The sequence below is a fragment of the Camelina sativa genome, chromosome 12 (genome assembly GCF_000633955.1).
Source record: "Camelina sativa cultivar DH55 chromosome 12, Cs, whole genome shotgun sequence".
Lineage (NCBI taxonomy): Eukaryota > Viridiplantae > Streptophyta > Magnoliopsida > Brassicales > Brassicaceae > Camelina > Camelina sativa.
The window spans coordinates 2,837,874-2,850,029 of record NC_025696.1 but is presented as its reverse complement, the minus strand read 5'-3'; the positions used below and the strand labels follow the sequence as shown (position 1 = coordinate 2,850,029).

Sequence of the window (12,156 nt, the reverse complement as noted above, 5' to 3'; positions counted from 1 at the left end):
GAATCCTATTCTACCCTTTTGGCAGAATTATACTTTTGGATGCTGCATGGTTTTGTTTTATATCCATTGATCACGGATGGTTCATTCATGAATATTACTCATAGAAGCCTCTTTTTATTATTTTATATATAAAGGAGTCTTCTATTTGATAATTATATTGCAAATTTTCAACCTTTATTTCAAGTTTAGTATTCCTTCTTGAGAATATCGTGCATGTGTCGAGTCTCGAGAGATTATAAAAAGGCATCTTATGTGTTTTGATCTAGAAAACCATTTATACTAAGATTATATGCACTAAATGACCATACGGTGGATATGTTAATTTACAAAAGAAAAAGAAAACACTATGATGATAAATAATTGTGAATTTGGGGTTTTACAACCCTATTATATATATATTTGTTCGAAAAAAAATCATTATCTTCCATACCAAATGCACCTTTTATAATAACCGCGATTACAATATTAGAAAAACATAATAATTTGGAAGTCGTAATCAATTATGGCAAAATTGTCATGTGCAGGGAACAATATTTGCCGGTACTTAGACCTAAAAACACATGATGATTTAAGCCTTAAATAGTAGATCGCCTAAGTAAATGATTTTATAACATTCGTTCTCCTATAGATCTAGCTACCTGAACAAACATAATTGGTAATTAGTCGGTTTATGTACAACATATATAATAAAGATTCTTCTCGTTATATAAGAGGATATATTATTATTATTAATTTATAATATGAAAATGAAATGATGATCTATATTATAATTTGAAAAGAATAGCCTATAAATATAGAAACTGATATAATCTCTTTACGAAATCTAAAAATAAATTTACCAACAACGTTAAGATCTTCTGCATGACGTACGTAAACCATGCTATGATCATCGAGAAGGTTGGAGAGAAACAAAGAAGCCACAAGACGGTCATGGTCGAACTGCAATCCATAATGGCATTTCGTAACATAGATTGTGGGTTGGGTTACTCTACTATAATCCCACAAAGGCATTTGAAAACTCCATAACCTTCTTTATTCAAACCCGGAAAACACTAGCATTTTGTACATTCACCATTATTTAGCGATTCCATACAACGGCTGAAATTAGAATATGTCGAACATCTTCATTTCGATCCACGTAGATTATACATATAACATACACCAAATACTTTACACGAATGTTTGCGGATATTCTTGAAGATTCCCTTAGATCAAAAGAAAGAAAATAAGAGCTTTAGTCAAAGTGTCAAACGATTAGAGTCTAATCGTTACACAAAAGGAGGCAAAAAACCAAAAAACAAATTTAAGTTTAAACGAAGGTAATGTTTTGTCTGCTAGTATCACATTTCTTTTGTATTCCCACGTAACATGTAAAGGTCTTTAAGGTTGTCACAATCATAGTTTGTCGTTATATCTAAAACAATACTAATATGTTAAATTAGGGTAGAAATGTCATTAGAGTTCCGTAAGCGACTTTCCCAATTTTGATTAGTCCTCTCTAATAAGCCACAACAATTGACCATAATTTCAAAACATGTTACGAAGGTGATTTAAAAGACATCATCATCCCTTAAATATATGTATTTTTAAGACCAATGAAGTTCTTAACCCTTGGTACATTTGCTTTTTTTGCATATTGGCTCTTACGCATATACTCAAAAGCATGCGAACATTATACGGATTAACAATGATGCGAAATAAATACGTAATAATGTAGTATATATAAATAACGAAATTTGGTATCCCGTCAATTGGAATATCGTTGTGTCTCTTGGAAGGTTCATATCCTTTTGACTGATTTGTGTGTTGTAGCTATGAACACTTTTGTTATAAGCTAATTAATTTAAATCTTGTCATATATCATACCAAAAAATTCTACACCTTGTATAGTTTTTGATGAACTTAATACTCTTAATTATAATTCATATGTTAGTATTAGCTAAACTCATTATACATGCTTATACGTTTAATTAATATATTCAATATTGGGAAAGAAAAACAAGGACCACAACCCACAGTGTAATTTAAAAAGCCTCCAAAAACAAAATAAAAGACTATATATACCCATCTAGCAGCCAATAATGGGAAGAAGTCGGTGCTTTTCTTACTCTAAAGCCTAAAAAAGGGTTCAAAGCAAACAAAAGAGTTAAGAAAAATCTAGACTTTGGCAGCCAAATGCAAATATTTTATATATATTTTAACTTTATGAAATGTATAAAATCTATAGAGTTGTTCTGATATATAGTATTGTCAATTTATTATAATCCGGATTTAAACTTGGATATATGACATACAAACTTATTAATGTTACGTACTTTTATAAGTTTAATATGTTAGAATTATGAATGGTTAATTGCTGCATAGCATGTAAAATATATCTATGGAAAGATTAATTTAAAATGAGGAAAAAGATTTGTTTTAGTTAAGATATAAAAACAATAAGCAAGAAGGAGGCATATATGGCTTAATTTAAATCAGTGGTACGTAGACGTTGGAAAACAAAATTATACACTTTTTTTTTTTTGGCTTTCTTTACGATTTTCGGATTCTCCATTTTGTTACATCATATTATGAATACCACTACTTTAGACGTACGGCCTATATTCTACATCTGCTTTATTCCTTCAAACTAAAAGTTTATAATCGTGAAGGAGAATGTTTATAGTCAATTTATAGTGCAAATCTGTCTAGTAATCTGTATACACGTACGTATCTGTCTTTAATACTCTCATGTTAATATGTAGTTTCTCTGATTTTATAATTTGCTGCTCAATTCAAGTCCAGTAATGTATACTGTATATTAATTTTTGTTTCTGTGTTAAACGATCAAATATACCACCATTTAATAACGTCTCAACTAATATTATGTACGTAGATTTCCACATCTCTCATCATTTAACAATCAGTTTGCTATTTCACTATGTTCAGAGAGGACTTATATATTGATCATTATCTTTGCAACTCCACTGAGATATATATATATATATATATATAAGAATTACTATCTTATAACTATTTTTTACATTAACAAAGACTGATAAGTTCTATCCCAACTGGCAAGTATCTTTCGTTCTTTCTTTAATTTTCTCCTTCCATTGTTTTTTTTGGGTACTGACCAACTAAGAGAGAAAGGTAATTATGTATAATCATCACATTATTCGTAAAGTTAAGAAATCAAATCATAATTAAAAGACGAGTTATGACAAAACTTTAAAGTAATCTTTTCTTTTGAACAGAAGAAGATTCAGACTTTGGATTCATAAATTTTAATTGATCCGTGACTAAAAATATATTTTTGTTTTATATATACAGAAAAAAAAGTTCCAAACCTGAGCGCGATAACAGTAGTGGTTAATCCGTCTCTCTATCTTTAATTTTCTTTAAAAAGAAATCGCTTGGAACATAACAATTTTAAAGAGAACATCTTCTTCGTGAACTTGTGTGATGTGAAATCTTATAAACATGTTTCAGTATTATTGAAAATAAATAAAGAATAATGACTACGATAGGAGTAAAAAGTCTTTATAAATGAACTATAAGTATTAATATTCAAAACGCTGTAAACAAATTACATGACGAGACAAGAGAAAAGCAGGGGCGGCTATGTATGTTAGTCCATCTGAAATCACTATCATTCGGATAATATATAATAGTTTATTAAGAAAAATTACATTTATGCACGAGGAAGTTATTATAAGTCATAGCCGATAATCACTTCCAGTTTAATTTGCATGTGTAATTAATTCCTCATGGTTCATCGAGTCTACGATCAAGATATGTTAATATAAATGTACTTTTGCGATATGTTAATATTAATTCTTCATATACCCTACACCAAACTCTAACTTCTAGTTCTTAGAAAGGATACCTAATAAAAAAGCTTTTTAAGTCTCAAAAACTTTTATTTTGGTGGTTGTATAAACATCTGATTAGCACAAACTACCAGTTTCTGTCTACGCTTAGAAGGCGAAGCAAATTAATTGAAATGACCAGCCTCTTATAAATAAGCCCACGGATATTAATATATTATAAAGCCTCAAAAGTCAAAACATAGGCCCGAGGCATAAACAACCTATGGGCCATATAAGGAGTTTAGTCGGTCCAAGAGGTGTACATTGATCATAATTTTTGAAAGAAAAAAGATATATTGTGGTTGAAAAAAATGATATATATACTGTATATTGTGATATTTAACACGATAAATTATATTTTCTCTGACTCACAAAGAGTGTCATTTTGACACATTGCACACAAATGAAGAAAAACTTGAATTATACATATATATGTCTTTATTTAATGAGTAATTAATCATTTAAATTTAATAAAAAAACTTTAGGTTGAGGGTAAAATAAGAAATTTGGTGTAAAAAATTACATTAGAAATGTAAAGTGACAATGTTTGTGAAAAAGTGTAAAATGACATTTTTTGTGAAATAGAGAAATAGAGGGAATACTATCTTTAAGATAAATTTTTTAAAAATATGCTAATTTAATATGCGACCAAAGAACAAAAGTTTTGACCAATGATAATTAAAAAAACAGAGTTAAATACGCTATTTAAAAAAAACAGAGTTTAGTTTTTGAATAAAACAGAGTGAGAGTAAGGTCATCATCCACTTAAATCATCTTTACATCTCTTTTTAAGGGAAACCATAAGATAATAACATTAATTAAATATAGAGACGAATCAGTTCATTAAAGCAAAGTTCAAACAACTTTGTTCTCTTTCCATAATCTCAATTAATCAGCAATCCATTTACGTTATTTATTGTGTGACGAATCAGCTCCATTGAAGCAAAGTTTAAAAGTCTTCGCCACTTAATTTGTTCTCTTTTCCATAATCTCAATCAGCAGCAATCTATTTAAGTATTTTGTGAAATTTTTCGTTCTTCTTCAATTATATATACTACGTACGAATTTATTACGATATGATTGGTTAATTTGAATTAACACAACAGTTATATATATATATAGCAGATGTCTCTGAAATGGAGGATAGTAATAAGAACTATGACCGATATTGAATACCTAGTCTTAAAGGATTCTATCATTATAAGGGTTATGATTGTTTTCTATCTCCAATTAAACAATAAAGCCACTAACAACTTCTTTAGACTTATTGTGACCAACAATAGGAAAGTGGTCTCCTTCCAACTTTTTTTCCAATCCCACCATTTTTCTTTCATGAATAATAAATTAATTAAAAGCATTAAGAGATACTTATTTACATTAATTAAATGATGGATCAATCCACTTTTGTAATGGTAGTTTTTTTAAGAAAATTAACTTGTAATGGTGTTATTTCTTTAGAGATTATATATATGTAGTGATATATACCAAACGCATAAGGGCTCTCTGTTTTTTTGAAAAGGTATATCGAAATACACAAGACACGCATAAACACTTACATACAAACTTTGCGTTCTCAAGGAGAAAAACTGAAAGGGAGAAGAAGATATGGGTTTATTACCATTGTTGAAGAAACTAAGTCTCATCTTTCTCCTTGTTTCAGTTTCATCGTTTGCTCTCTCTTCTGCAGGTTTGTTTCTCATTCTCTCTCTCTCACTCAATCTACATATATATATATTCATTTGTTTGCAGCTTTTCTCTGCAACTCATGTGCCTCCTACTACTTGCTCAATCTTTTAGAAAGTAAGATAATAACATTAATAAGAGCTTGTGGTGCACATGTGTGTTTCTGAGATACTCAATGACTAATTTCTAGATTTTCGATTGTAAATATATACAACTATAAATATATACAACTATCATAGCTGTAAAACTGACTTTCTAAAAATAGAATTTACCGACATAGTATGTTATTTGGAGTGAATTACTCTTGGATAACAAATATAAAAGATAGGCTTAAGAAGCTGTTTTGTTGTGTAGGCCGATCATCAATCCTAATCTATGACCAAGAATCAAGTCATCCCGAGGTTAGTCGTTTTAACCCCAAATAAAGTTGCCACAACTAACGTGCGTTGTATAGGGTGATGAATAATTGGAAATTCAACAAATTCAGTAAGATTCGATTAGGGTTCTACGTTACGTTTTGGTTGAACAAATTAAGTTTAAATATGTGGACAGGTGGTGGAAAGAAGAATACATGAACATGAGAGAATTCTGAGAATGAATACAAAAGACTATGGACAGTTCAGTCCCAAACATAAGTTCGTGAGGCCTCCTTTCAAGCTTATTCCCAACTGATCATCATATCGCCGATCCACTAGCTACCACTATATAGATTCCGGGTTTATGAGATGTATAATATATGTATACCTAAAGACTAACATTGCAATAAGTTTGAATGATCATCTTAATATCATATAAGTTTGAAGATATATTTGTTGTCTTCTTTTTTAACGTCTATATATTATCTAGTAAATCATTATATAGTCTTTGCTATCACATACGAACGTAATTTTGAATAGTGCAATATTTTGACTACACTTTGATATTGTCTATATCTCTTGCTGATCTCAAATTGCATTTTCCATATTGTGTTTGGTCCCAATGACCTAACCTCACTTATATTTCTTGCAGAAAAGAATGTTTTCTTTATACAAATATTTGTAAAATTTTTGTCTTGACCAAACTTTCTCCCACTAGAGAATTGATACTGATCATATATAACACCTACGCTTTATTAATCTCTCCATTGCTTAATTTCTTCTTCAAGCTACAAAATCATGTACCAATTGGGACGAACTTATCCGGTTCTGGCGACTCCCGGGGTTTACATACTCCAGTTCGGCTCCCGGGATGGCAGTCTCGTAAATATCCACCCCGGAAAAGTTGTTGTACGCCTCACTAGACATAACCGTAACATTATCATGTCCGTTAGAGTTTTGAAGCCCTAAAGTCAGAGAAACATCACCACGACCCAATCTTGACATCTCAGCCACATGATATGTAGGCTCAACCGCCATGAACCGTCGACCATCCATTTGACTACCTTGGACCATGCCACCAGTTTCATCACCATATCCATGGTCCTGTTTGGTCTGGTCTTGTGAAAACTCTTGATCTCGATCTTCATCATCGTCAGCAGCAGCAAGTCTTTTTGGTGTATTTTCGGAAGACGAGTTGGAATCATTCTCTGTGAATTCCTCCTTGTATATCTCCTCCACCATTGGCTTCCATAAACGCACACGCGCATTTATAAACCAGTTTGAAACCTTTTACAAACATAACAACACATAACAATAAAAAAATAAACTACATGACTATGAGAAAATAAAACACTCTTCAAACAAAACATATGTTACCTGACCGCGACTCAAGCCCGTTTGCCTTGCTAGCATGATCTTATCAGAGTCCTTTGGGTAACTATTCATGTTTACAAAAACAAATCAGCATTTTTTTAATGAAAAATCTGCGTGTAGATAAGATACAGAAGAGACTTACGGGTGGAGAAAATGCTCAAAGAGCCAAGCACGAAGAATCAAAACAGAGTTTTCAGGTAGACCACGTTGAGGCCTCCAAGCTTGAGGTTGCATAAAACCTCTTTGTTGTCTTAAATGTTGATCAACGTACTTAAGTCTGCTTATTATCCCAACTCTTTTCCCATCTGATCCATCTTGTTGTTCCCCAAGGCACTTACGTATCACGAGGATTTGTCCTGATATCGCATCCCTTAGGCTACGGAAATGGCGAGAAATGGTCTGAAGGGCGAGTGCTGTGTATGGCTTAGCCGCTCCATAACCTGCTATCACATCGAACGAGGATACAACTATCTGCATCTGCTGGTAATATTGCTTATATCTTCTATCCACCTTTACCAAAATCAAATACAAAATATCACATTTTTATATATCCAACATATCATATAGTACCAAATGGTTCAATCCAAAAATGTAACTATGACATGATCAAATTACGAAGATAAGGCTCCAAGTCATTACCTCATCCAACATTGACAAGAGTTTTGTCAACTTGCTCTGCATTTCTTGTCTCTCAGATTGAGATATTTCAGCGGGAGGATTCGTGTTCGAGTCTTGAGTGTTCTGATCCGTTTCATGAGGCTTCTCGTTGTTCTTATCTCCCTCTGCTTGAAACTGCTTCAGAGCTTTCCTTACATTAACAGCCTCATCAAGAAGCTGTTGAGCCGCCTTGAGATACTTTGAGTTTGGATTAATTGTTCTCACAACATCCAAGTTCTGATTCCCTCCAGGAAAGCTCTGTACTGCATACTCATTGCCTCTGAAATGCTCGGCTCTTGGCGCCATACTTTGATGGATTCCAGGATGAATCTGTGAGCCAAGGCTAAGGGACAATCCCTGACCGGTATGAAGATGCGCCATCGTGTTCATTAGCTGGAAACCGTTCCTGTCACTCGCTTGATCTCTCCAAGAACCGAAATCTTGATCAACGTCCTGCATTTGCGAAACTTGACCAAATCTTGATCTCTCTTGTGAGGCTGAGACATTGTTGTTAGCTTCAGTTCTTTCTCTACTGGCTAATTCCTGTGAGTAAGAAACTGTAGCGTTCATGTGGATCATTGCATTTCCCGGTAGAAACTGTGTTTCCGGATAATTCTCCATCGAAATGTATCAATGGAGTTGGACTTTCTTGGCTCAATTGAGTTTACATAGTCCTATGATCAGGTCATAGACTTAGCAGCAGCCTGGAAAATTCAGATTAACACAAGCTTGAGCTTACAATCATTGTTATAATTAGAACTTAACTAGAAGAGGAAAGGATTGAAATTAAAGTCGAAACAGAGCAGGATACAGAAACATGTGAAGATTTGATCATGTCTTGAATTGCTTATGCATGCAATTATGGAGATGAAAGCAAAATTCATAGACAAAAAAGAAGAAGACAATAAAGACAGGTTAGCAAAACTACCTTGAGACCAAACTGCTGCTTCTTATGAATTGTTGAAAGAGAGACCAAACCAAATCTTGAAAAAGATTTACAAAAATCTGAAAATATTTTGTTTGCTTCTTCAAAAGAAATGTTCAGAGAAAGAAATCAAAGGTTATGCTGCTGTTTTTTTTCCTTCTTGTTCAAATGAAATATGATTTGAATTCATCATCTCATCAATGTCACACGTGAAAGACCCATATCATTCTCTCCTTCCTCTCCAGAGAAAAAAAATAAAAAGGAATGGAAAAAAGATTGTAAAATATATTTCTTATTTAATATAAAAAGAAAGAGGGAAGAAAAAATCAAATAAAAACTTTTTGTTTGTCTGAAGATATTGATTGCTTCAGAAAGCCATAATATATCTAGTTGGTGCTTGAACCTCCTGCTTCTTCTTGCTTAGTGCTTGTTGATTCTTGGAGTTAAGTCTTTGGTAAAGAGATGACAATTATTGTGAAAATGTTATATATAAATGTATGGTTAAGGAGTTTCTATCCTTAACAACCAGTTGGTCGACCTAAACCCCTCTCTTCATCCTTCTCCCAATCCTTAACCTAATCCTTATCTCTCTCTAATAACGTTTTAAATCAATATCTACCATTTAGTCACATTTTGTTCAAAATTCTATTTTTCTTTACTTAAGTTGAAAAGTACAAAGATACTACTAATTCGTAAAAAAGATTTAAAGGACACATTCATCTCTAGTTTTGGTTCTTATAATAATAGCATACTCGAAATAAACATGCATGTGAATAGATTGTAGCAATATTTGGATGAAGTTATTATTAGCAAATTGGTTTCTGACTAATAGTTCATTAAGTTATTATTAGTAATGTACACAATGACTATAGTCTGTATGTTTAGTATTATTAAGCTGCTTTACTTTTTAAGTAAGCCAAGCCATGATTGTTTCTTCTTACTTTTCTTTATAAATTTCTTTCATACTTTTTTATTTTATTTTGGCTATCATCTGATTATACATTCGTGGACTCTGGTCGTCCAGAGGCGCTAACAGTTGCATACAACTATCAAAAAAGAAATAAGGGGTCCCAAGAAATAACAAGCACAACTTTTTTCTTCTTTTATATTATTTTTGTAAACACCATAAGTGCTCGTTTTCCCCCACTGAGTTTTGTCTTTTCCTGGAGACGATTTTTTTAGGTATTTATGGATTAGTACTTTTTCTTTCAAATGCTTCTAGTTTTTAAGCATTCACTTTCTTGCTTGATTGAAGTCTATATAGTCCTAACTTTGGTAACAACTAAAATCTTTATAGGTGTTTAAGTTTATCTAGTTCAGTTTTTGCAGTACTAAGTAGACGCCGACAGGATACTAGGATAGTTAGTTCCATGGCTTGAAACTTGAGAGCATCAACACTAACCATAATGAGGATGACTTAGATATAGTTAGGAAGTTGAGGGTTGAATTTTTAAGAAGTATAAAATAGTAGGCGTAGAATGAAAATTATAGAAAAGTTGTCTGAATTGGGACAGATGTTGCAGCAAGAGGGTCAGAGCCAGAGATGCCGTAATAATGCGAACAATGAACATCTCTGAACCAAGAAAGAGAGAGAGAGAGAATCTAATGGGATACGAAGCGAGAGATATTGTTGGCCCAATATAGCTGTATAATGTCTCCAAGACACATCCCTTTTTCATAACTATAACCATCTTTTGGCTAATACAAACCAAAGAAAATATCTAGACTATACAAACACATTTTGGCAAGTTTTAAGTCCAAATAAGATGAAATGAGATTTTGAAGAAATATACAGTAAGGAGTGTCACACCTGTATGAGAATATATATATATATATATATATATACGTAACTATTTTCGTGATGAATGAAACTATATAACTACCATGTAAAAAAGTAAAAGATAAAAGGTGAGAACGAGGTTCTAATGTGCAACAGCTACATCATATTCACGCTAGAAGATAAATAATTCCTGTCTTTAGCCCACAATCTAGATATTGAGAATGAACACAATTTCTGAAAAATATGGGCCTCTTACGAAAGCCCATTAAGCCTGAAGTTAAGAGTTGTTGATGAAACAAAGGCATGCTCATATTCAGAATTCAACAGGTCCAATACTCAAATACACAAAAGTCTGAAAACCAAATGAAGGCATTACATCAACTGCATAAACAACACAAAAGCTCTCTTTCTCTCTCTCTCTCTCAGCTCATTAGAGAAAACACACACCTAGTTCAAGATTTCACCTGTAATGGGTGAAACATGCTGGCTAGTAGATTGCTGTCCATTTTTTGAACCTTTAACAACCATGGACTTCGGGGGAATCAGACCTGCCCTGAAAAGCATGTTTTCGACTGAGTCTGTTGGTTGAGCTCCAACTGATAACCAGTACCTGCATCATTCAGAGTAGCATGTGTGAAAATGAAAATCAATTTCTTTCAAACAGCTGTGCATTTGAAGCTCAGTTACAAGTTACAAGGAACTGAGTGGATTTAGACTTTTAGAGTAGTGTAATCAAAACAATCATACAAGCAAATGTTTTCAATGGCTAGAGAGTTATATTGTTAAAGAAAAACAGAAACACTCCTAGTCCTAGTGAATGTAGAAACAGGACCAAGAGGAAGCAAAAGAATTAAAGATTAGACCTTTATGCAAATAGAGCTCCGGACACACATAGAACCAACACAAAGCATCTCAATTTATCACATAAGTTATAACAAATCCAAGTAAACCAGTCAATTAATCTGTTTCATCTAATCAGGTTAGGAACTTGTTCATAATGCCACATAACGAAAGTGTTTTTTTGGGGTTCCCATGAGGAAAAATCAAATGGATAATGTCGAGTAACTCTTTAGTGTTACAGTACTACTAAACACAATCATGAGTTTCAACATCTAACTAGTATCAATTATACACGCAAAGAGGAATGTGAAGATATATAGAAAAAAAAAAAAAGCATACTTGACCCTGTCGAATTTGAGGCTCACTCTGTTGGCATCTTCTTTCCCTGAGGAGGATGAGGTACAAGCAAATTAATGTAAGTGTTGAATTTTCAGAGAAGTGAAGACAAGAGGAGAAGGAGAAGAGACGAACCTTGGAGAGGGTCATAAAACCCAATAACCTCGATTTGCTTGCCGTCCCTCCGAGATTTCTCATCGGCGACAACTACCCGATAAAAGGGTCTGTGTTTACAACCGAAACGCGCGAGCCTTATCTTCACCGTCATTTTTCTGCTTTGAGGATGGAGAAGAAGAAGATAAGCAAAGGTTTATAAGCTATGGTTTTTTTTTTTTTTTTTTGCTGTTTGCCCCT

General features: G+C 32.9%; 3 protein-coding genes across 4 annotated transcripts; 1 reads left to right on the top strand and 2 right to left on the bottom strand.

Moving 5' to 3' along the window:
• LOC109128210 lies at positions 5,332 to 6,368 on the top strand. The gene is made up of 3 exons (XM_019234279.1): positions 5,332 to 5,538; positions 5,889 to 5,935; positions 6,087 to 6,368. Exons 1-3 carry the CDS (start codon positions 5,457 to 5,459, stop codon positions 6,204 to 6,206), a joined length of 249 nt encoding a protein of 82 aa, XP_019089824.1. The 5' UTR covers positions 5,332 to 5,456; the 3' UTR covers positions 6,207 to 6,368.
• Positions 6,514 to 9,333, bottom strand: LOC104729753 (BEL1-like homeodomain protein 6). 2 transcript variants are annotated; one of them, XM_010448750.2, is made up of 5 exons: positions 8,850 to 9,333; positions 7,904 to 8,625; positions 7,407 to 7,774; positions 7,268 to 7,328; positions 6,674 to 7,177 (listed from the first exon to the last, which is right to left on the bottom strand). In XM_010448750.2, exons 2-5 carry the CDS (start codon positions 8,540 to 8,542, stop codon positions 6,674 to 6,676), a joined length of 1,572 nt encoding a protein of 523 aa, XP_010447052.1. In that variant the 5' UTR covers positions 8,543 to 8,625; positions 8,850 to 9,333. The 2 variants fall into 2 exon arrangements, with proteins under 2 accessions (XP_019089823.1, XP_010447052.1); XM_019234278.1 differs by lacking the exon at positions 8,850 to 9,333 and having other exon boundaries at positions 6,514 to 7,177; positions 7,904 to 8,542.
• On the bottom strand, positions 10,911 to 12,071 carry LOC104729752 (30S ribosomal protein S16-1, chloroplastic; the record flags this gene model as incomplete). Its single annotated transcript, XM_010448749.2, is given in 3 exon segments — positions 10,911 to 11,236; positions 11,806 to 11,851; positions 11,938 to 12,071. Coding segments are annotated over 3 exon segments (342 nt in total). The 3' UTR covers positions 10,911 to 11,073.

Excerpts from the sequence above, each read along its gene's own strand:
- LOC109128210 (XM_019234279.1), top strand. The coding sequence starts at position 5,457 with ATGGGTTTATTACCATTGTTGAAGAAACTAAGTCTCATCTTTCTCCTT. Across the intron at positions 5,539-5,888 it reads GTTTGCTCTCTCTTCTGCAG|GCCGATCATCAATCCTAATC; the intron begins GTTTGTTTCTCA and ends TTTGTTGTGTAG. Across the intron at positions 5,936-6,086 it reads AAGAATCAAGTCATCCCGAG|GTGGTGGAAAGAAGAATACA; the intron begins GTTAGTCGTTTT and ends ATATGTGGACAG.
- LOC104729753 (XM_010448750.2), bottom strand. The coding sequence starts at position 8,542 with ATGGAGAATTATCCGGAAACACAGTTTCTACCGGGAAATGCAATGATC. Across the intron at positions 7,775-7,903 it reads TCTTGTCAATGTTGGATGAG|GTGGATAGAAGATATAAGCA; the intron begins GTAATGACTTGG and ends ATTTTGGTAAAG. Across the intron at positions 7,178-7,267 it reads CGGGCTTGAGTCGCGGTCAG|GTTTCAAACTGGTTTATAAA; the intron begins GTAACATATGTT and ends TGTTTGTAAAAG.